The sequence below is a fragment of the Aegilops tauschii genome, chromosome 3 (genome assembly GCF_002575655.3).
Source record: "Aegilops tauschii subsp. strangulata cultivar AL8/78 chromosome 3, Aet v6.0, whole genome shotgun sequence".
NCBI lineage: Eukaryota > Viridiplantae > Streptophyta > Magnoliopsida > Poales > Poaceae > Aegilops > Aegilops tauschii.
In genome coordinates, this window is record NC_053037.3 from 277,252,271 (window position 1) to 277,277,635 (window position 25,365).

Here is a 25,365-nt window from a genome sequence, read left to right on the forward strand (position 1 = left end):
TCCCATGGAGATCAAGGCCTCCATGTGAGAAGACCCCCTAGCAAGACCCCATCTAGGGAAGATCCATCTTGGATTCAAGACCTCATCTCCTTTATAGGATTTTGGATGAACTCTACCTTGTATCTTTGTTCCCTTTGTTGTTCATGTATCTTTGTGGATCTTGTGTGAATGTGTGATTTGACTTGTTCTTGAATGTTTCTCTTTTGATTTCTCCACGTTCTTCCCTATGTTCATTGTGTCGTGAAAGATCACTACCTAGGGCTTTGGCCCTACATCAATTTTGCAGATGCCTCTTGGCGATGTCCATCACTCCATGACCCTACAGGGATGTGAATATACATTGCAGTGAGCAGGATGATCAGAGGATCCACTTCATGCTTATGGCTTCCCGCAATACATGAGCTCCCCTCCTACAGCTGAAGCCAAAGCTAACTTGCAGTAGAAAAGCACACATCCAACAATGCTAATTGATCCATGGACAACCAAACTCTTGCCCATGGAACAATTTCAAGGAACATTTGCTCCAAGCCACTGGGAAATCAGAGCTACAACCTCTTCCAGGTTTCCAGAAATGAATCCATGAAGATCTTCCTTATCAAAAGGAATCTCAATGGAGTGCCCGCAACCGTGCTAAAGATTCTCCCTGGAAGCTCCCAAATATAGCGACGGCATACATCAAATGAAAATGAGTCATTGGTGGTGAATATTCTACTATTTGGAAATATTGACGGTTAATCCATCTTGAATAAAAAATGAAAAAAAATCCATAGTACTAGTAAATTAAACTCTGAAAATAGACTGTTCATACCTTTGTCAATGCATATACAACCGAGCTGGAAGGAGGAGGATGACGTAAAAAGAAGGCACGAGCTCAAAATCACTTGAATTGACCAAGCAAGTGGACATGTACAGTTCTCACACTAGTAACATGCAACCACCGCATGTAAAACAAAAAGCATGCAACCACCGAATCATAGTTATGACATTTCCTTTTTGTCAATATGATTTGATTTGAACCTGAATTCTCTTTATTCGTGTGACCCTTTTTACTACTTATACGTTGATAACAAGACGAATGCAACACTTTTTTTAGATCTCTATATCAGGTGACAAGTAGGTGATACTTGACATTACAATAAGCCCCCACAGTGGAAAAATGGGTAGGCGTCAAAATTTGATATCCACTCATCTTGAAGAATCTTTGGGCTAATTTGTCCAAGCCAGTTATTTCACCATCAGCCTGAAAGCAAAAACAAACAGTAGTTACATCTTGAGCAATCCATAGAAAATATACAACTACAATACTAGCTTGTCAATATCTGTTATCCACTCAACTTGAAGAATCTTTTGGATAATTTGTCCAAGCCAGTTATTTTTGTTAGAGTAATCATATCCTATATACCTAAGAGATTCTGTTAACTTATTTATCTAATATGCCACCTCACCATACAACTATGAATGGGATAAGGCCCATCACAACATTCAACCATGCATGGGAAAATGTTTTCCATTCAATTATTCTACTTATATTAAATAAATATTGTTACAACTATACATAATAAAATATAAGTTGTGTACTTTAATTTTGGTTTTCATGTTATCAACCCAAATTTTCATCAACCAATTCCTGCAGCAACGCACGGGGCATCCTCTATTATATATATAGTCGTGTACACTTTGTATATTTCCCGTTTATAAGGGAACTCAAACATAGAGCTTTGCCAATGTATCTCTCCTTGTGGGAACTCTCCTAGTGGAGATTAAAGCCTCCTCTTGAAGGGACTTCATGGGAGTACAAGACCTCCCGAGGGAGAACTCCGTGGAGTACAAGGCCAGCACAAACCCTCCTTGTATTAGGATTTGGGGAAGAACTCTATCTTGCTCCCTCCGTCTCTTATGGATGGCTGGGATCAAGGAATTATCCATGTGTATCTTGCGTTGCCACTTGTGTGTTGATTTGTGCTTGTTTCCCTTGTGTTTATCTCCTCTTTCTCTCGTGTTCTTCATGTTTTCCCTCAAATCCAACTCCAAGTCGTGAAGACCAGGCCACCCCTACGGGTTGCCCCGTATCAACACCCGGAGATACCCCTAGACACTCCGGCCCCAAGCCAAGAGCGCCCGGAGAAACAGCCAAAGCCTTCGGGCCATGTGCCTTCACCGAGCCTCTAGGAGACAGCTGGAGCTTCCGAGCCAACCACCCCGTACACTCCAGACCAGACAGTCACCCTGAGACTCCGGGTAACTGCCTGTGTGCAGCTTTTAGGCACTTCCCTCCTTCCCCCTTCGTGGGATCTGTTAGAGTTAATTAATTGTGTTAACCTTGGGGTAAATCTCCCCTTGTAACTGCCAGGCGGTTAGCACCATCGCATCTGTGTGGAACGGACACATCCTCTGGTCGCGTCCCCCAAACTTGTATATAAGCATCACTATCAATGAAAGAGATAGAGACTTCTACTCATTTTACTTTGATTCACAACACGTTATCAGCACGCTCTTCCCTGAGCGACTCGGCCAAGAGGAAAGAACTGGAAACGGCACAGCCCTCGACCGGCGAAGCCACAGCCCGCCGCTGCGCCTGGGCGATCCTCGACGCCAAGTGAAGAGGGCCTCGTTCACGCACAGGCCCTTTGCGGCCAGCGGCGGTTACCAATGGAGAAGAGTATCCAGCAGAGAAGGGATGGCGCATGGAACCGCTTCCGGCGAAACCCCCACTGCTGGGCTTCCTTCCGAAGATTGCCGATCATGGCCAGATCGCTGGAGAAATCAGCCGCCCACTGCAGAGATGCACCGCCGTTCAAGAGATCGATCAGGAGAAAGCAAATTTCTTGTCTTTTGTGATTAACATCAATGATCTAACAATTGATTTGATTGTTTTCTCTGCTTGGTTTACGCTATGCACTCACGTGAGTTACTTCCATCAAGTGCATACAGAAAGAGCAAATCGAAGAAAGAAAATCATAGGTGTTCGGCCAAAATCAGAAGAAACAGGGCGTCAACCCAGCCGCCGTCGACTCTATTCCTGAATCGACAACAGAATAAGTGGGCGTTGGCATCCATTGATTCAAAGATCATCAAGGCCAGAAGATCAATCAACAGACTGATGCAAAAAGCCACCACATGAGAAGAAAAAAGGTTCTTCACCGTGTTTTTCCACTCTGTAGAAAGCATTAGCATCAGCAACGGTGCCGTATCATCGGCCCCTGGCACTGGCGTACGACGCAACCGCGCCATACAGCCGGCAGCCCCAGGCCGCGCGCGTGGCCACCTGCGCCCCGCCCGTGTGGCCGCGCTCCCGCGCTCCGTCCATCACCGTGGCCGCCCTCGCGCGCGCCCGCCCGCGAGACTGACGACAGCCCTCTTGCACGGCTCCCCACGGCGTGGAGTTCAGCCTCGTCGCAAAGCACTGCGGTGGTCGAGCCCTCGGCTCCCATCGGCGAGGCGCCTATCGGCATCCGATGGCTGAAGCTCCGCACTCGTCTGCGCCATCCGACGCACGCGCAACGAGCAAAAGGTGCGGCCGTTCCTCCCGGCACACCCCGCGCCTGGCCCTCGGCCTTGCCCCTACGAGCGCAGGGGACCACGGCCACGGCCGCGCCCGCTCACAGAGAGGCGCGCAGCCCGCGAAGTGGTGGCCATGGCACGACCTCAGCTCTGCAGGGAGGCAGCGCCCTCCGGCGCAACACCCCCGGCAGAGGAGGCGACTCCCGGCGCGGAGCATGGTTGAGGCACCACCGTGGCCTCCAACGCGGAGGCACGACAAGGCTCTCACCCTGCGAGCCCCTTCTGAGCTGCTCCAGTAGTGCCGCGGGCGTCAACACCGACACCGTCACATCGCGCCACGCCTGCCGACCCCGGCGCCGGCAACTCCTCAGCCTTCGCCGCGCTCGGGCGCTCGCCGCCATCTCATGGCCCTTGGCGTCCCGTTGGCGAGCTCGCCGTCGAGCGGCCGCTCCGGCACATGGAGCCCCGCGGCGCTCGGCCTCACGAACGGTGCCGCAAACGGCGTCTCCACCGGCGTGGCTTCCAGCCATGACCTCATTGGTGGTTCATCTCCCGAGGAAGACGATGGAGCACTTGGTCCCTCCACCCGTCGCCGGTGAACGCCGTGGCAGCGTGGCTGGAGGTGGCACCGGCCGGCCATGGAAGTCTCTGCCTGTTAGTCTGGTAAGGATGGGGATTGAGTAATTGGGAATTTATTTCCCTGTCTCTCTCCTTATCTGTAATCGATTGACCAGGCCGTGGACTGCCGCACATACGTGTAGTACTACGTGGCTTAACTGCATGCGGTTGAGTCATTAGGACTCCCGTACTAGTATTTGCTTAATTGCTTTACTAGTTGAGCCATCAGTACTCCTGTACTAGTATTTGCTTAATTGCTTTACTAGTTTACTCTTTCTTTTCAGAAAAATAGTTCTAACAACAACTTTTAACAGTGATTTTTTTTTGAGGATCAATGCCGCTTTATTAATAATTAACCGTAGCTAGGGATCTCATCAGAGAGAACCTGGATAATAGACTCCGGTGGACCAGACCACCAAACATTACAAACTTCATCACCTAATCCTATTTTGGCTAATTTATCCGCGGCACCATTCGCTTCTCGCTTCGTCCATGTAACCTTCACCTGCAGAAACTGGTTAAGCAGCTGCTTAATCTCTTCAACACTCGGCCCCAAGATGGAGAGGTCTTGTTCAGACTTGTTGATCGCCGCTACAACTCCCAGGCAATCCAGCTCGACATGAAGATTCTGCACGTTAGCCTCACTAGCCAGCTGAATAGCCCGCTTACAGGCTGCCACCTCCACCATCTCAGCACTGGAGGCTCGATCGACGAAAGAGCAAGCGGCAGCCCGAAAGCCACCATTATGATCTCTGAGCACTACCCCCGCACCTCCCTTTCCTCTGTCCTTGGAGAACACTCCGTCAGCATTGGCTTTGATCCATCCCTCCTCCGGCGCCTCCCATTTTCTTCTCGCACCCGGCTCCCGGACCGTCGAGGGTTTGTCATGGACGTTTCGCCATTCTTCAGTCAACCGCACCACCCGCTCCAATATTTCATGCGGTTCTTCTATCCGTTTTCCATCCCGGGCTTCATTGCGAGCTAGCCACAGCGCATAGACCGATTGGACCATCATCGACCTTTCTTCCTCTCCTGCTTGCTGGAACCACTCCAGGAGCCATCTTGCAACTGCATTCTGGGAACCAAGCTGACACGGTGGGATCGCCACCGCAATTCCCTTCTCCGAACGCAGTTTTTTCCAGTAAAGCACCGAATGGGGACAACCCCAAAATCTATGATAGATCGTCTCTTCTCGACCACATGCCGTGCAAAAAACTCCCGCCTTGATCTTCCGCCTCTGCAGTTCATGCCCGACGACTAAGCCATTGCGAAGCAGACGCCACATGTGGATCTTCTCTTTCCCCGGGGCCGAAGTGTCCCACATCGCCATCCAGCTCTTGTGCTGGATCACAGATGACGATGACTCCTGTCTTCCCGTTCGCGCTCGGTTCATTGATACCCGCGGGTGATATGCCGAGCGAACCATGAAATAACCATCTTTAGTGAAGTTCCAAGCCAAGTGATCATCCGCACCCGGTCCTCCAACAACAATCTGCTTGATGTCTTCAGCGTCCTCCTGTGAGAACATCCTCTCCAGCAGCTGCACGTTCCATCGCGTACCCCCATGATCTAGCAAGTGGCAAACCTTTGTGACACCCATGACATACTCAGCACCCAGTGGTGATAAGCTGCCGTTTCTCGGTATCCACTGATCATGGTGGATGTTAATCTTGGTGCCATCTCCCACTCGCCACACTAGACCTGCTCTAAGAAGATCTCTCCCATGAAGAATACTTCTGAACGTGTATGATCCACCATCAGGGCATGTTGCATTCATAATGTCGCCATCTTTGAAGTATCTGGCCTTCAAGACACGCGCACAGAGCGAGGAGGGAACCCGCAAGATCCTCCACGCCTGCTTGGCCAATAACGCCTGGTTAAACGCCTCAGCGTCCCTAAACCCCATGCCTCCTTCCTTCTTTGCAGCACACATTTTATCCAAGGCAATCCAATGCACTTTGCGCTCACCATTCACTGCCCCCCACCAGAATTTCGACGAGATAGATGTCAGGTTCCGGCACATCTTCTTTGTGAGGAGAAAACAGCTCATAGTAAATGCAGGAGTAGCTTGAAGCCCAGATTTCACAAGAACTTCCCTTGCTTTTTTCGAGAGGCCTTGCCCCTTCCAACCCGTAACCTTCTTTTTTGAACTTTCAACCACATATTGGAAAGATCCATCCTTAGCCCTCCCCACCACCGTTGGGAGACCCAAATACCTCTCACTCAAAGCCTCTGTCTCAATCCCGATCGTTGCCTTGAGGGCAGCTTTTTGATCCTGCTGACACCCCTTCCCAAAGAAAATGGAGGATTTATGTAAGTTTACCTTCTGTCCTGACGCTTGTTCATATGTGCCCAAGATGTCCTTCAGAGCTAGAAAGTTGTCAACACATCCTTGAAGGAAGATAATACTGTCATCAGCGAACAAAAGATGAGTCACTTGGGGGCCAGTGCTCCCAAAAGACACACCTTTTATAAGATTATCCTCTTGGGCCTTTTTCAATAAAACAGAAAAGCCTTCCACGCAAAACAGAAATAAATATGGGGACAAAGGGTCTCCTTGCCGTAATCCTCGGGATGGGGTAAACATTCTGGACAGCCCACCATTTAGCTTGACAACAAAATTTGCCGACGTTACACACCTCATGATCATGGAGACCCATGCATTGTCAAACCCAAACCTGAGGAGCATTTGCTCAAGGAACACCCATTCCACTCTATCGTAGGCTTTCATCATATCCAGCTTGACTGCACAAAGTGGTTTCTTCCTCTTCCTCTTTCTTATGGCATGCACACACTCAGCCGGCCCGGGACAAAAGCACTTTGTTCCTCCGAGATAAGTATTGGCAGAATAGCTTTTAACCTGTTAGCTAGCACCTTAGAGGCAATTTTATACAAAACATTACAGAGACTAATTGGGCGAAATTGCGAAAGCAACTCCGGTGAGTTAACTTTCGGGATCATAACAATCATTGTCGCATTAAAAGCCTCCGGAGCTGCTACTCCAGCAAGAAAATCACGGACCACTGTGCACACGTCTTCCTTTACAAGCGACCAGTGTCGCTGATAAAAGAGGGCTGGCAGCCCATCAGGGCCCGGAGCCTTTGTTGGGCCCATCTGGAACAGCGCATACTCAATCTCCTCATCAGTGACCGGTGTCACAAGTCTCTGGTTCATATTCAAATAATGCTAGGAATATTCTGGAGTAATGCTTGGGCACCCACCGATCCCTCAGATGTAAACAACACTTCATAGAACTTTGCTGCCATCTCTCTCATCTCCTCATCCACCATGCACTTTGACCCATCTTCTCGAAGCAGCGCTCGAACTGTATTTTTCCGCTTCCTATGCGAGGCTCTTCCCTGAAAATACTTCGTATTCATATCGCCCGCCGCTAGCCAGTCCACTCGCGACCGCTGTCGTTGCATCACTTCTTCCCGCGCATATACCTCTCGCAGCTGTTCTTCTATCTCTCTTACTTCTGATTGGTAGCCTGTCCGTAGAGCTCTGAACTTTGCATCATTTAACTGAACTTGCAGCTGCTTTATTTGGTTTCGTATCGATCCAAAAACTACTCTTCCCCACTCTTGCATACCTTTTGAAAGCGTAGACAGCCTGCTGCACGTAGCAGAAATACCCACCCCTCCTGTGTCCGCTGCACTCCACTTTTCAGCGACCATTGGCTCGTACAGCTCATGCCTTGTCCACGCCTCCTCGTACCTGAACTGCCTGGGGCCTCGATCACCCCGCTCTGGAGCAGTCTCCAGAACCTTGGCCACCTGCGCACAATGATCCGATTCCTCCGTGATTATATGTTGGACATGTGTATCCGGAAACATTGCCATAAACTCATTATTGCATGTACCTCGGTCCAGTCTAACTTGGATATTCTCATTTCCTTGTCTTCTGTTATCCCACGTATAGGGATACCCGGAGAAGCCAAGATCAGCTAGGCCGCAGTCGGCCAAGCAGTCACGAAAGTCTTCCATTTGGATGAAACTCCTCGGGTTACCACCTCGTTGCTCAGTTTGTAGTAAAGCCTCATTAAAATCACCAAGACACAGCCATGGTAACTCATCTTGTCTTCTCAGGTATCGGAGAGCATCCCACGATTTCTTCCTATGCTCAACATCGGGCTCACCGTAGAATCCAGTGATCCTACAGGTTTTACCTTCCCAAACTACTTCCGCATCCAAAAAATATTGACACCAAGGTCTAACAGTGACTTGAAGATGCTCCCTCCACCACATCGCTAAACCCCCACTCAAACCTTGACAGTCAACCGCCACACCACTTCGGAAACCCAAACTCCACTTCAACTTCTCCATAGCCCTCGCCTTCTTCTTCGTCTCGCTTAAGAACACCACCGCTGGGTTCTAGGACCTAATCAGGTCTTGGAGTTCGCCCACTGTCGAGTCCAACCCCAGTCCTCGACAGTTCCAGGCCAAGATGTTCATTGGGACCAGCGGCCCTGCCTCGCAGGGTCCGCCGATGCATCATGCTGCTCAGAGATACGGTCAAACACGGAAGACGTTTTTTGCCTTGTGTTGCGAATGAAAGTATCATTACCAACTTGCCTCACCGAATCCCCCTTTACCACCCAGTGTTGCTTCGGCCTTCGCTTCCTATCCACATTGTCATCATGAATCGGGCTCCTTGCTGACCTGTGTTCATCATGCTCCGGCCTCGGCTTCCTCACATAGTAGCCCCTCCTCCTTTCCTTCTCTCTGGTGTGGCTGGAGCTGCCTCCCCCATAATGCTCTCTGGACGCATATGCTTTGTACTGCGACCTTAGCTCAGCCTGCTTGTTCATCTGTCGGTGCCTCAAATCATTGCGCATATTTTGCTCCCTCCTTTGCTCAAGCTCATCCCGCAGGTCCTTGCCCGTCGCCACCTCCGGCCCGTGCCGCTGTTTGTTGGGGCTGGACACTTCACCCTGACCACCATGCTCATTCCCGCCAGTGCGAGAATCAGCAAGTCTATCAAACTCCCTGTTAAGGTTGCGTTTTGTTGGGATATCACGTACAGATCCCATCTTCCTGCTGCCCATATCCCCTTCACTTGATCTAACACTCCCATAGCTACTAGCATTGCTGGCTGGCCCTCTGTAGGATCCTTCCTTCCTCGATCCCGATCTGCCCGGCGAGGCCCGAAGCCATTCGCCCCACTGTTGGTCCGACTCCACCGGGGGGACACAGCCTCCCTCATTGTGTACCAGCCGTCCAGACTCGAAACAAAAGTGCGGGATCTTTTCGTAGGTAAAGTCAAACCAAGTTTGTTCTAAGTCCTCCTCAGCTTTTTTAAGATAGAACCCCCTGACCAACGGCTCATGCACTGATAGTTTTGCTCGGAAACGCAGGTTCGGGCCCTTTGCAAATCCATCTTTCTCAACATCCACACGTACCACTCCACCCAACCAATTCCCAAGCGCTTCACCGAACTCCTTCGAACGCTTATTCAAAGGCAAATCAGCAACCCTAGCCCAAACCTCCACTATATCAAAAACCATCTCAGATGGTCTAGTAACACCATCATAATCCTTAAGCACCACAATATTGAAATCAAACTGCCAAGGTCCGTTATTTAACGTGTGTTTCCAGTCACCTTCGCTCCCAAAATTCACCATGAACATGTTCCTTCCAATTATCTTGAACTTTGCTTCTGTGTGGAGGCCCCAGGCCCTTGGCATCGCCATCTCGAGAGCACGCTGATTCATGAGTCTTGGGGTAAACGCTTTCCCTATGGCCGACCACTTCGCCGGCCTAGCTTGTTCTTGTTCCGGCTCCTTGAAGACAAACCCTGCAGCCTCCTTCTCCGTTAGCACAAGTCCCCCCAAGCGCGCAGTTAGCCCCGCCGCCTCCTCGGAGACTTTGCCATCTACGGGCGACTGCGATGGGTTTCTGCTTTGTGTGCCCAGTGGCGTCTTCTGCGCTGAGCCCATCGCCGCCGTACGCACGCCTGATCGCGGCGTTGTCGCCCCCGTGGGGGCTGTCGTCGTGCCCGTTGCCGCTCGTGGCGTAGTCGCCGCCTTGGGAGCGGTCGCCTCGCTCTGCGACGCCGCCGCCCCGTTCCTCAACCTGTCCGCCATGGCACGTCCACAGCAGTCAGATCCACGCCGATCCGCACGTTCGGGGACGCCGCCGCCCCTTCACGCACCACCGGAAGCCTCACCACCTCCGCGGGAAAACCCTAACCCTAGCTCTCGACAGCAATCGCCTCGATCGCCTCTCCGTGTTTTCCTCACGAGGTGGACCCGCGGTTCGCAAAACAGGTGCACCCGAGATGATTGGCACGGCATGTACTTTTAACAGTGATTTTATCCCTGTTTTTAGTCTGTTATATTTCCACATTTGTCACGTGTTGAGATGAGTTACATCTATTTGCAATTGAGATTTTAATCTCTTGCAAAGATAAATTCAGTACCTCCATAGTACTGTTTCCCTGTTGAGTATGATGTATTCCGGGATATTTCTATAATGTGTATATTTCCATGTTAAACACATGTCGAGATTAATACGTCTATTTGCAATTGAGATTTTCAATTTCTTGCAAATACAAGTGCAAAATTTAAAGTGATTTTTTCAAATTGATGCTTGGGATCACAAGGTAGTCATATGGATCTACTGCCTACGCAGATTATCGATGACTACTGATAAAGCCTACATTTTGTCGTTTCGACATTATGATTGATCTCCCACATATTTTCCTAAGTCATGACATAAGGCATTATGAGTGAGTATTTACTGATTTCATCAGATTATACTCCCTAGTGCAGCGAGATCTACTTCATTTTGGAGATTATCTTCAAGGTGTCATGCTTAGCAATTTGAGATTCACATTAATGGTTTCAAGATAACTTCTTGAAATATCCATTAATTTTGCAACATTACCATTATGGTCTTTAATTTACTAATTGTAAATTAATTATCTCTGATAACCGATGACTAGAGAATTTGAGGCATTCGCCCTCAATCGCCACCACTACCCTACCTGTGCATGGACATCATTATCACTCTTGTGCCTCGTGGAATAGTGTGTGCAATCCAAGACCACATGATTAACCTCTGGCCGGAATCACACCGCTAACAAAAAAATATTGCCTTATACATCATAAGGCATTATATCGATTCAGATCTCTGCATCTGGTTATTCTGTATCAGCAATTCCTAGGACACAACAGACCTCAAGGGCAAAGGTTTGAAGCTCATTCAACCTTCAACCCGACATCACCAACAGTGACAGGACCCTATGGGCACGGAGAATATGATGGTTGAATATGACTCAACTAACATGTTTGAAGACTTCGTCTAGTCTCTCAATCTCCTGAGTGGTCATCATAATTTATGTCCATTTACGATGTTCTAATAAGAACATAAGTATTGTTGTCATCATATATTGTATATCACAATATATTGTATCAGCACTTTGATACAAATTCATTTGTATGTATTCTATATATCCGACAATGATTTTCTTGAGAATCTTCATGTCTATATATGGATTTCTACGGGAGTCAATCCGATGAAAAATGATATGTGCCTTGTGGACATATGCACCACAAACTCTATACTCAGGGAAGTCCAATGTTTCCACTCTCATTGAGAGAAAGGAGATATTTTAAAATCGCTAGACGCGATGAGGTATTTGTTGGCTCAACTCGAGTCATGTTTACTATCCCTGTGGGTACTCGAGTAAAGTCGGGATGCTTCATTGCTTCCCGAGTTTAACTCGTGCCCTACTAAGCTATAAAGATATTCGTCAAAATGGTTTCCATAGCGAAACTTATGCTGACAAGAAAGAGAAATACATTCTCTTTACCATATACAACGGATATGGCAAGCACATTCTCTATGTATCATCTGAATTGTACTACACATACTACAAAACCCGTAGCACATGTTGCGCCCAAGATAGTTTTCCAAAATGTCTTGTACATGAAAAAGTTGGCATACGCCTTGGTCATCGAGACATTGGGTTGAAACCGAAACTATTAGCAGTTCCAATAGTTTATGATTATTATGATGCTAAATTCTAACACCATTTGGATTTTATGTGCACTACAAGTGACACAGGGAAGCTAATTTTAAGGCTCACACACCTTAAAGTCTATGCTGAACCACTCAGACTCCTTGAATGCATCAAGTTGAGATAAGTGGCTCTTCCCATCCATTGACTAGACTATTCAGGTATTCCATGGTTCTAAAAGACATATCTACATGATGGTCTTAAGTGTGTGCTTTATTCACACGAAACCATTGGCTCATTATCCTGACATCGATTTCAAGCAAATCAAATGGATAACATTGCAGAATTCTCCTTGAGTGCCTTCTCTATGGCCCTTGGATTGAGTTTAGCAATTTGTCCTAATGTCTAGACTCAAAATGATTTGGTAGAATCCTATATCCAAAGAATTAAGCTCATTGCATTATCTTTACTTTGGAATTGCAACTTACCAACTTTACGTTGGAGTCATGTAGTTTTACACGCTCATGACCAAACTGCATAATATTATTCCCCTCTATCTTTGATGTGGATATCTACCAAATATTTCCTATCTGCGGTAATTCGGTTGCATACCGATATCACCACCCGGCATACATCATTGGCCCCTCAACATATAGTTGGGATCTATGTGAGGAATAACTGTATTTTCGTCAATACCTCAAGCCCCTCGCATGGGGAGTTATTCAAGGCCAGTATGCTAATTCAATGAGGAACATTTCCAGGCATTAGGGGGAGATTTCAAGTACCATAAAGAATGCCAGGAAATTAGTGAAATGTTCAACACATTTCTGCCTCAAATCCACGTACTCAAAGATCTGAACCATGTGTTCAGAAGATTTGCAACACATTGCAAATAACCTGCCAGATTCATTTACTGACTATAAGGGTGTCATACAATCCTACAATCCTGAAAAATATGTCGGAAAGAGTGAAGGTACCAACTAAAACCACTCAACTCCCCGTTCAAAGCAACAGGGGGAGAAGTACGGCAATAGTACATCAGGATTCAGCTTCTCGTAAGTAAGGATATCAAGGCCTGTGAATCAGTAAATGCAAGTCAACTTCACGTTGACAGACACCTGATGGGTAGTATACACCCAGTGGACGGGAAACCTCCACCAACCCAGGTCATAGTGCACAAAATGACCGGGACATCGGAATACCCGACTCAATCGCATTAGGAAATCGCGAGCAGTCACTATGGGTAATGATATTTCCATCAACTATATATTGATATATAGATTCTGGAGAAACATATAACTGGAAGTCTACAATTGTCGACATTCATTTCTCAACTAGATTGAAAAAACCTTTCAAGTGATTCAGATCCAAAGACCATGGTCATGGCAAAGTGTGAACAACACTCAGACTGAACTCAAGCAAAGGGTATAATCTAGGTAGAAATAATCTTGCTCAATAATAGAAGGTATTCATAAGCAATACCTACACCAGTTTTCTTCTGGAAACAGAATTGAGAACAACGAGGTGGTGAAACAAAGAGCAAGTATTGTAGCACAAGGGTTCACGCAGATACCCAACTATTCTTCAGAGGTGGAATCTCATTCTGATAACTTATATCATTGGCACTTCAAAATCATCTATCTCTGCAGTTGATAGATGTAGTGATCACATATCCATGTAGATCACTAGATTCAGATATAGATGGTTCCCGGCGGAACCTCAATTCTGAATCGAAGTACAAAATGCAACATACATTGTGTAAAATCAATAAGTCACCATATGACTTATTATTATCGTCGGTAAGATCTATTTAGACCAAGAGATGATGGAAATGAGATATTGGGACTCAAAGTTCCATAATGCCATTGGATCCACCCAACACAATTGATCGGTACTCAAGAATATCTTTCGATATCTCCAAGGCATCAAACATCTTGTCCTGGTTTTTCAGTTTCACGGAAATGTGAACACCGATATCATTGGATACATTGATCAGATCCCCACTATATCAGATTGTAAACAAGCTTAGTGTTCCTACTAGGTGTGGTAGTCTTCTCATGAAGAGTCTTCGAAACAGACCTCATGGCTACATCCACCAAGCATTATCTCAACGATAATGTTTCTTGTGTTGCCCGGATGCAAACAGATTGCATAATGAGCAATATCACTATCTTGCATATCTTGCAAGTCAAATCATGCGACCGATTTGTTCACCAGGTCTACCAACTTCTATGTTCCAAAAATATGTTCATAGAATTGGTATATGACGACTTCGGAATATGCAAGAATCAGGGGGAGTATCTTCCTGAATTGTTCCTGTTAAAAGCATCATATTATACTCTTTTTCCCTTAATGAGTTTACTTTATAGGTTCTCATAAAGGTTTTTAGTGAGGTAATATCAACACAAGATCATATGTCGTACTTTCTGTTTTCCCCACCGGGGTTTTTAGGAAAGTATATAAGACATATTTATTGTCCTCTAAATTCTATGAGTTTCTCATATTGAGTTAAAAGAGACAATAACCATTATATGTTGCATCATTTTCTCCTTATTTTCCCACCGGGTTTGAAGGAGTTTTAGCAACATATCAAACACTATACTCCTCACGTTTTTTTCCCATAAGGTTTTTGGAGGAGACTCTTCAAGATGATGATGCTATATGAACAAGTGTAGATTAGGGGGAGTGTTAGAGTTAATTAATTGTGTTAACCTTGGGGTAAATCTCCCCTTGTAACTGCCAGGCGGTTAGCACCATCGCATCTGTCTGGAACGAACACATCCTCTGGTCGCGTCTGTTAGGAATAAGCAACTTGTATTCCCATGAGGCCATAGGCCGATATATATACATGTACAGGTGTGGTACATATGCAGAACTCATGGTGGAGGAACAACACTGAGTTTGGAGAGATAAAAGCCATGTTGTGCTCTAGTCTGGGCCTTCGTCAGGAAATCCGCCAACTGTAACTCGGAAGGCACATACTGAAGAGCAATGACCTGATCCTGCACAGCAGCGCGCACATAGAAAGCATCAACACCAATATGCTTGGTGAGCTCATGCTTCACAGGATCGCGCGCAATGCTAATAGCACCTGTACTGTCAGATAATAGCATAGTCGGTGTAGTGACAGAAACACCAAAATCCTGAAGTAACCACCGTAACCAAGTCACCTCTGCCGTCAAAAGAGCCATAGCTCGCAACTCAGCCTCAGCACTCGAACGGGAAACTGCAATCTGTTTCTTCGTCTTCCAGGCAATGAGAGAACCGCCAAGAAAAACACAGTAAGCAGAAAGCGAACGGCGATCAGAAGGATCACTAGCCCACGTAGCATCCGCATAGGCCTGAAGCTGTAAAGAACTGGAGCTAGGAAAGAAGAGACGGTGAGAGATCGTGCCCCGAAGATATCGGAGAACACGAAGGAGATGACTATAATGAACCGATGTGGGAGCAGAGACAAACTGACTCAGAATATGAACCGGATAAGAGATGTCCGGACGAGTGACAGCTAGATAGACTAGACTGCCAACGAGATGACGATAACGCGTCGGGTCAGGGAGAGGATCACCATCAGTAGCACGGAGGTGAACATTGAGCTCCATAAGAGTCTCAACAGTGCGCTCGTCGGAAAGAGCAGCACGAGCAAGAAGATCCTGGATATACTTTTCCTGGGATATAAAAAAGCCATCAGAGGTAGAAGAGACTTCAATCCCAAGAAAGTAGCGAAGAGGTCCAAGATCAGACATAAGAAACTGCTCACTAAGACGAGCCTTTACAAAGGCAATATACTCGGGGTCATCCCCAGTGATGACCATATCATCAACATAGAGAAGAAGAAGAGTCCGACCACGAGGAGAAAGGTGAATAAACAATGCGGGATCATGAGCACTTGCTGAAAAACCAGCAGTAGTGACCACAGAAGCAAAACGCTCAAACCAGGCGCGAGGGGCTTGCTTAAGGCCATAGAGAAAGCGACGAAGACGACACACCATGCCATCAGGAACAGAATACGCAGGTGGTGGCTGCATGTACACCTCCTCACGCAGCTCACCATTAAGAAAGGCATTCTTAACATCAAGCTGAGATATAGACCAGTGGCGTGCAGAGGCAACAGCAAGAAATGTACAAATAGTGGTCATATGGGCCACAGGAGCAAAAGTCTCGTCATAATCACGACCATGCTCCTGCTGAAAACCACGAGCCACGAGACGAGCTTTGTGACGCTCAAGAGAACCATCGGAGCGAGTCTTAACCTTGTAGACCCACTTACAAGTGATGGGACGGACTCCGGGAGGAAGAGAAACAAGATCCCAGGTACCAGTGCGTTCAAGAGCAGCAATCTCCTCTGCCATCGCAAACTGCCATTCAGGATGAACAACAGCCTGACGGTAAGAAGTCGGCTCAAGAACAGCAGCACCAGCGGTGGGAAATCCAAAGCGATCAATAGGCGGACGAGGACGAGAACGCAAGCCATAAGTAGGCTGAGAGGAAGAGGACGACTCATCCAAGGAAGCATCCACAGGTCGTGAACGACGAGTGTAATGCTGAGGAAGAGATGGAACAAGAGAAGGAGGAATCACCAAGGTAGAATCAGGGGGTGGCTACGAAGAAGGCACCGGAGATGAAGGTGTAGAATTCGGTGACATGCTAGGTGAGGAGACCGGGGAAGATGGTGGCGGCGAATCGACGAGGGGTGGAGAAGCAGAGGGAGTGGAACAAATAGGCACAGGCGCGACGGGAGTGATAGGGGAGTCAGGAAAAGTGAGGAAAGAGATATCCTCCACTGAAAAAAACGAGGAAGATGGGCGTGGGTAAAAAGGACGAGACTCATCAAAAGTCACGTCTCGAGAGATACGCATCCGACGACCGACAGGATCCCAACAACGATAGCCCTTATGCTCATCACTGTAGCCTAAGAAGACACACTCAACAGACTGAGCAGTCAGTTTGGTGCGTTCGCGAGGGGCAAGAAGAACATAGCAAACACAACCAAACAAGCGAAGCATCGAATAATCGGGAGAACGATCAAACAGACGCTCAAAAGGAACACCACCCTGCAAAGCAGCAGATGGCTGAAGGTTGATGAGATAGACGGAAGTGGAGATAGCCTCGGCCCAAAAATGAGGCGGAAGAGAGGCGGCGATCATCATGGCACGAGCCGTCTCAAGAAGGTGACGATGCTTGCGCTCAGACACGCCATTCTGAGCATGAGCACCAGGACAAGAGAACTGGGCAAGAGTACCCTGCTCAGCAAGGACACCACGCAACATCTTAGAGATATACTCACCAGCGGAGTCAGCACGAAAAACACGAATGGGTGAAGAGAACTGAGTATGAACCATGGCAGCAAAACGCTTATAAATAGACAACACCTCACTACGTGAAGTCATGAAATAAAGCCATGTGTAACGAGAAAAATCATCGACGAAAATAATATAGTATTTATGACCACCTTTCGAAGCGAAAGGAGCCGGACCCCATACATCAGAATGGACTAAATCGAAAGGACGCTTAGACACTGACTCACTATGGGAATATGGTAACTGAATCTGCTTGCCAAGACGACAACCCTGACACTCTAAAGAGACATCTCCTGAGACAGACCCCAGAAGACCTCGACGAACTAAAGACGATAACCGAGAACCACACAGATGACCAAGTCGATGATGCCACTGCTTGAAGGAACCAGTAACAGAGGCGACAGCAGCGGAGGGACTGGCGATGGTGGTGGCAGCGGAAGGAACATGAAGCCAGTCCAACTCCCAAAGACCCTGAGAATCACGGCGGCGAGGGCCAGCCCCAACCAGAGTGTGCGTGCGACGATCCTGGACAGAACAAGAGTCAACATCAAGGATGACACGACAACCAGAATCAGTAAGTTGACCGGCAGAAAACAGATTCATGGTAAGTCGAGGAACATGAGCAACATCAGGAACAGAATAAGGAGTGGAAAGATGGCCTCTACTAGCAACAGAAAGTGGAGTACCATCAGCAGTGAAGACATGAACAGGAGAATCCAGCGAGCGAAGAGAGGACAAAGCGGAAGAATGAGAAGACATATGAAAAGAAGCTCCAGAGTCCAGAACCCATGGGAATGTACCTGACTGTGTAGAGGGCGGGTGCTCAGTGCGGGAAGCATCAGTCACAGAACCAACAGTACCCGTCGAGGAAGAACCTGAAGCCGCGAGCAGACGCTTAAGTCTCAAAATATCCTGTTCAGTCAAAGCAATGGCTGAAGCTGGCGAGGGAGATGACGAAGTCCCTGAGGAGGATGATCGCGCCTTGCGCAGGTGTTTCCGCTTGGTGTAGCACTGGGACTCAATATGACCATCATTGTTGCAGTAGTCACAATGTGAACGGGGGCGACCTGAGCCTCCAGAAGGAGTGGGCAAGAGCGGCGGAGCACTCGAGCGAGAATGGGGCAGTGCAGCCGGCGGAGTGGAAGAAACCCGAGTAGCGAGCACAGAGGGAACCTGCAGCAAACCAGCACCACGTAGGCGGGTCTCCTCAGCACGAATCTCTGAAAGCGCCTCCATGAGAGAAATACGGCCACGAGCAAGCAACTGAGAACGCCGGGGCTCAAACTCCTTACGGAGCCGAGACAGGAACTCGTAGACGCGATGAAACTCCAAATCGGCCTGGACAGCCTGGCAGCAGGGGCAAGTACGACAACCAGCACTGCGGAGAGAATCAAGCTGGCGCCAGATAGCAGAACTCTGTGCATAAAAGTCATCAACAGTAGAGTCACCCTGCTGAAGAGCATGCTCCTGACGAACCACAGAAAGGTATAAGGCATCACCAGAGGGCTCGTAGCGCTGACGAAGACAGGTCCACATCTGGAAGACAGTAGGAAGACCCAGAAACTCAGAAGCAAACTGAGGCAGAACACTAGCAGTGAGAACAGCTGCAGCACGAGCATCATCATCAAGCCACTGGGTGTAAACAGACAAAGCACCATGATACGTCTGAAGAGCCTCCTCATAAGCCAAAGCCCTCTCATCATAGGCACGATCAGCAGCCTCATCAGCAATCTTAGCCGCATCCTTGGCGGCCTGAGTAGCGTCCGGAGGAAGAACCAGTGGAGTCGGCGGAGTAGGGGCCACCGGAGGGACCGGACGTGGCGGACAGCAGACCTCGCCAGAAAGAACACCCCACAGACGAATGCCACGCATGTGAATGCGCATGAAGCCAGCGAACTTGGTGTAGTTGGTACCATCGAAGATCACCGGACAGCGAGGGACAGCAACGTAGCCTGATGCAGCAGACATGTTTTTTTTGGCAAAGATCCGAAAATAGCAGAGGCCGGACGAGGACGGCGGCTGGGAGCGAGATCCGGCGCAGCAGACCTCAAACGACAGCAGTAGACGATCGGGAGGAGAGGGACCTGGCAATCCACACAGCAGGAGGACAAGCCACACGGCCCAGTCGATCGGCCAGAGGAGCCTGGCGGCGGCCAAGCGGGAGCCTGGCGGGAGGGACGGACGACGGCGCCTGGCGTGAGGGGCTCACGAGGCCGTAGGGAGGGGCGGACGACCACGGGAGCTGCGCCGATCGAGAGCTGCGGGACGGGCTGGGAGCTGCGGGAATCGAGAGCTGCGGGACGGGCTGGGAGCTGCGGGACGGGCTGGGCGCCTGAGTCGTTGGACGGGAGCAGACCTTGGACGGGAGCAGCGCCGATCGGGGGCTTCCCTGCTTCGATCGAGGAGAGGAGGGCACGATCGGGAGGAGAGGCGCCTGGCGGGAGGGGACGCAGCAGCGGCGCGAAGAGAGAATGCGGCGGCGGCGGGAGTGGATCGAAGCACGAGTTGCGCGTGCGAAAAAAGAGACCTAAAGCTCTAATACCATGTTAGGAATAAGCAACTTGTATTCCCATGAGGCCATAGGCCGATATATATACATGTACAGGTGTGGTACATATGCAGGAAACCCCTTATACAACGGGATAAATACAAAGGGGTATACATGACTTATATTATAACTCTAACAACGTCCCCCCAACTTGTATATAAGCATCACTATCAATGAAAGAGATGAGACTTCTACTCATTTTACTTTGATTCACAACAGGATCCCCACCTCCTCTACAGGGTTAGCAAAGATTACTAGATAAGAGGGTAACTGCCTGTGTGCAGCTTTTGGGCTCTTCCCTCCTTCCCCCTTCGTGGGATCCCCACCTCCTCTACTGGGTTAGCAAAGATTACTAGATAAGAGCTTTTGCTCATCTACCTCCCCTAGTGGCATTCCTCCACTGTGGAGAAGACTCCGAGGAGCACAAGGCCTCCCTTGTGGAGAAGACTGCACTGGAGTACAAGGCCTCCCTTGTAGAGAAGACTCCATTGGAGTACAGGGCCATCCTTGTGGTAAAGGCTCCCATGGGCACAAGAACTCGTTCCATGGAGAAGATTCTGCATGTGAAATTCAAGACCTCCATCTCTTAGGATTTGGGGATGAACTATTCTTCGTTTACTTTTCCTTTGATTGTTGTTTGGATTCAAGTGCATCTCTTGTATTGACCTTCGTTATGAGATGTTGGCTCGAGGCTTTTTTCTGTTGTCATTGCTAGTGATTCCTCATGTTTTTCCCCGTGTTCGTACTCATATCCACCTCCAATTCGTGAAGATCGGGCCACCCCTACGCTTTGCCCTATATCAGATGGTCTCCAAGAAGCGACTTTGGAAAAGTAGTTTTGATCAGTACAATGTGTGTTGGTGTTTCGCAAAATATATAGCACGGAATAAGTATTTTCTAGAATCAGCCCATGTTATTTTCATGTGTCAAAAGAAAACTCTTACAAAAAATTGCATAACAGAAGCTGAACAAAATTGGCAATACATCTACAGCAGCAATATCACAAATTATATGCCTAATTTACACCCCATCATTATTACCATAACCGTTGTAAATAGCACACCTCTTCTGTGAAAATAAAAGAACAGCAATCTTTGCATGCTAACCCTACGAAATTCGCACTTAAATTGCTCTGGCAACCAAACAATCTGGTAAGGGCTACATTCTGCTTAGTAAAAGTAAGTAATAACCAGCCCGAACTTGTCACATTACGCAGTACGAATAGTTGAATACTATTCCCAGCAAGAAAAACAGAAGAAACTGCTTGCGTTCATTCCCAAAGTCCTTTGGGGTTTGAGCAACCTTTGTTGTACAAATTCGTGAAAAACATGCGTACATATAACAGGAAAGCAACAAAGCTAAATGAAGCATGACAACAATTCGAGATATTCTGTTCTTTTTTACTCGAGTGGAATTTGAGGCTTTGACCTATTGTAGGTATGCATGTTGGACTTCTGGTTTTGATATGACATGAAAGTTCATCGTTATAAGAATTAATGAGATAATCAAATCTGGTTAACATAAATCATGTTCTTAGCTTCACGCATTGTTGTGTTATGCATGTGTTACCACAATGACCTGTACGATGAAGATGCCAAAAGATGGACAAAGGAACCTGCTAGGTATACTGTGCTGCTATCTCGCGCATCAGGCTTTCAGGAGCTGCAGAAAAAGAGTGTCAAAAATAGTAACTTATGATAAGTAAGCTGCGGGTGCAGTCACATCATTTGGTAAAGTAAGGGTTATCCTGAAGTTGATAGAAGATACCTTCTATACCACCAGTGAAATGCTCAAATTGGCCCATGGCTTGTCTAACAAACATCTCTACACCGCTAACAACTTTCACTCCATGTTCTTTTGCTTCTCGTAGAAGCCGGGTAACTTTTGGGGCATATACCGCATCAAACACTACATCATAGAACCTTAAAGCTTTCTGCAGATCCAAAAGGAGAATTCCTCAAATACACCGAGGGGGCATGTTAAAGATGGAATGACAGATTAAAAGGAAAAGGATCCCCAAATTTAATTTCACTAGAATGAAACAAGTTTGCTTGCTTGCTCGTGTGTGTGTGAGAGAGAGAGAGACCTTCGGAACAGGAGTGCCATCAACATTTGGGTACATCCCCAATGATGTTGCATTAGCGAGGATTGTCCCTTCTTCAGGCCTGAAATTTTCCAGGTCGGCTAACCTCAGGGCCTGGCCACCAACTGCATTGGCAAGAGTAACTGCCTTTTCTGGGGAAATGGAGAATATTTTCAAATTACAAGATGTATTACGATACGGACATCATTCATATAAATGACCATTTGGCTTACATCAAGTATGGACCAACAAGAGATGAAACAAAAAGCAATCATGTAAGAAAATCATACTAACTTTAAGATGGTATGGTATCTAGCGCAAAGTAGGTCCACTGCTCAATACGGTGTAAAGTGAGCCCGGGCTACAGTGAGCCCTTTTAGGGAAAAAAGGGGTCTTAATCCTCAAACAGTTCTGAAAACAAAATTAGACATCTCTACTATTAAAGGGGAGTTTGTTGGTTTCACTTCCATCGCTTCCACTCCTCAAATCGATACATGCCACCTCCTATCGACTTTTTTTAAAACCATGCAATAACCCCCATTAATATTTTTCCAAACCAACCCGAGAGAAGTGCATATTTCAACCCTGAACTTTTGCCCTAGTCTAATTTACAACCCCGAACTCCAATACCGTCTAAATTACAACCCCCAACTCTCAAAACCAGCTAGGATTCAACCCTCCCATCTCTGTTGACCGGTTTTGACCAGTCAACAGGTCCAGTCAGCATGCCAAGTCAGCAAAAAATGCAACCCACCTCCTCATATCTGGGGAAAGAAATACCTTGCAAAGCAACAACAACAACAAAGCCTTTAGTCCCAAACAAGTTGGGGTAGGCTAGAGGTGAAACCCATAAGATCTAGCAACCAACTCATGGTTCTGGCACATGGATAGCAAGCTTCCACGCACTCCTGTCCATGGCTAGTTCTCTGGTGATACTCCAATCCTTAGTCCCAAACAAGTTGGGGTAGGCTAGAGGTTAAACCCATAAGATCTAGAAACCAACTCATGGTTCTGGCACATGGATAGCAAGCTTCCACGCACTCCTGTCCATGGCTAGTTCTCTGGTGATACTCCAGTCCTTCAGATCTCTCTTTACGGACTCCCCCCATGTCAAGTTCGGTCTACCCCGACCTCTCTTGACATTATCAGCCCGCTTTAGCCGTCCGCTATGCACTGGAGCTTCTGGAGGCCTGCGCTGAATATGCCCAAACCATCTCAGATGATGTTGGACAAGCTTCTCTTCAATTGGTGCTACCCAACTCTATCTTGCATATCATCATTCTAGACTCCGTCTGGCCACACATCCAATCCATCTCAACATGCGCATCTCAGCCACACCTAACTATTGAACATGTCAGCTTTTAGTCGGCCAACACTCAGCGCCATACAACATTGCGGGTCGAACCGCTGTCCTATAGAACTTGCCTTTAGCTTTTGTGGCACTCAAAACAAATCAAATAAATCGCCAATAGTAAGAAATCCCTTGCAAGGAAACAACAAAATCAACTTTAGTTGTACGTAGACAATCTCAATCGCATCATGTCTTTCCTTAACTCTTTGCCTATGGATTCCCTCCCCACAGCATATCACAATCTCAACCCAATCAAAATTTTACTATGTTGAACTACCAGAATAAAATTGCCCCCGTTGCAACGCACGGGTATTTAGCTAGTTTACATATGGATGTGCAATATTTACGCACAAATTTTCATCTATATCTTGCCAACCGTGTTGTACACAACATAGACAAATACGTGGATCAAATAGAGAAACTTTTTGGTTTTGGGAGCTATAAATTCATCCTTTTGTGTAGCCAATAAATAAATGTATTTTTTAATAAAACTTTACAGATATGTAGAACACATCCATGGAGAAAAATTGGAATTTTTTTAAACTTCTAAATATATTTTCCGTATTTCTCAATATATTTTTCATATTTCCCAAAATATCGGGCTCCATGGAGCCCGGGAGCTAAATTGCTACAAGCATCTAGATGAGGATTGCTTTACTGTTCCAAGACCTAGTTCCAAATTAGCGAGGATGACATAAGAGAACTGAGTCCTGGGAAAGTCAGGTAATCCCAATAATAAGTTGGATGCAAATTAGCTAGAACAAACAAAGACATATTGGAGATGTAGGAGATGAGGATGGCAAAGGTGGGACGTGAAGCGTTGATACCACACGAAAGGAGTTTGTTTCAAACCGTACTGAGAGCAGTGTAGCCTGCTGACATGGTTAGATCGCAATGGAACGACGAAGCTAGAAGGCTGCTGGCGGTAAACCTCTTCGTCGATGATGACATTGAGGAAGGTATTCTTGACGTCTAGTTGCCGAATGGGTCAACCACGGTGATGGCAAGACTAAAGGTCTCGTCATAGTCGACCTGCCGGCTAAGCCTTTGACGATCCAAAGCGCTTTGTACCGAGCGAAAGCGGCGACCACCTGCCCTTCTAAAGCAGCGCGCTTTGGTCATGGTGTGGCGCCAATGAGGGTCCCGAGAGTACTGCGGTAGGACTTGGCACAGGTAAGACGACGACGATCTCAGTGGATGATTAGACAGTTCACCAAGACGACAATACCGTCCTTTGCAAGAGACCTCATGATAAGGACCTCATGATGCGGGTCAATCCTAGGACAAAGCACAAGAGCACCAACGCGAACCGAGCATGAAGGCACGGGAGTGGCGTCGCCGGAGGCAAGCTTGACAGTTACAAGCCTGACCGCCAAGGAACTCGAGGAAGAACATCCAGAGTTTGAATAATTAGAGGCGTTAAACACAACTGGAATAGGTAGCGGGGGGCTAGGCTTGGACATGCATGAGGGGGATGGTAGCAACGCCCGAGTGAGGACATGGTGGAGAGGCCGAGAGCACGTATGTTGGTTGCGGACTCGGCGGCGGCAGTCATGGCGGGAAACCATGCTAGGTTGGATTTAATTAATTTGATATCATGTGATAGAGAGCTGGGGAACACTGCACATGGCATGATGCACACGCGATTGGTACAACCACCATACAATCAAAATAACATATTGTTAGGAGGATAATCTAGGGTTAGGTGCAACTAAAAGCTAACTATCTATATTGCTAACAGTTAAATTTTAACATGAAGCTCAATAAGAGGTGAAAATATCAGGAGAAGGGCGAAATCACGATAAACAACGATCCATTGCACTAAGGTTGCCGCGCTCTAATCATAACACGACATGGCACTGGATTTGGTTGTTGGGAATTAAAACATGGGTGCAACCAATTGCTCTGTGCAATAGAGTTGGATGCTTGTCAGGAAGCCTAGTCAGCGTGACCAAGGGATTGGCGACAACGATAACATGTCCCGACCCTTCATTTTCCAAACACG

General features: G+C 47.4%; 2 protein-coding genes across 5 annotated transcripts in view; both read right to left on the reverse strand.

Annotated features, from left to right (window-relative positions):
- Positions 1–868: 868 nt before the first annotated feature.
- The window catches only part of LOC109739889 (bifunctional 3-dehydroquinate dehydratase/shikimate dehydrogenase, chloroplastic), a 35,193-nt gene continuing 10,696 nt past the window's right edge, over positions 869–25,365 (reverse strand). For 2 of the 4 annotated variants that reach the window (XM_040403886.3, XM_020298965.4), the window contains exons 8-11: positions 22,013–22,161; positions 21,694–21,859; positions 21,542–21,588; positions 869–1,240 (exon numbers count right to left, since the gene is read on the reverse strand). In XM_040403886.3, the coding sequence (XP_040259820.1) occupies positions 21,545–21,588; positions 21,694–21,859; positions 22,013–22,161 (359 nt within the window). In that variant the 3' untranslated portion in view covers positions 869–1,240; positions 21,542–21,544. Of the gene's footprint in view, positions 1,241–21,504; positions 21,589–21,693; positions 21,860–22,012; positions 22,162–25,365 lie in introns of all 4 variants that reach the window. The other 2 variants (XM_020298964.4, XM_073510410.1) reach the window with 1 other exon arrangement.
- Positions 8,438–12,744, reverse strand: LOC109739888 (uncharacterized). Its single transcript, XM_020298963.4, has one exon. It carries the CDS (start codon positions 10,202–10,204, stop codon positions 8,570–8,572), a length of 1,635 nt encoding a protein of 544 aa, XP_020154552.1. The 5' UTR covers positions 10,205–12,744; the 3' UTR covers positions 8,438–8,569.

Excerpts from the sequence above, each read along its gene's own strand:
- LOC109739888 (XM_020298963.4), bottom strand. The coding sequence starts at position 10,204 with ATGGCGGACAGGTTGAGGAACGGGGCGGCGGCGTCGCAGAGCGAGGCG.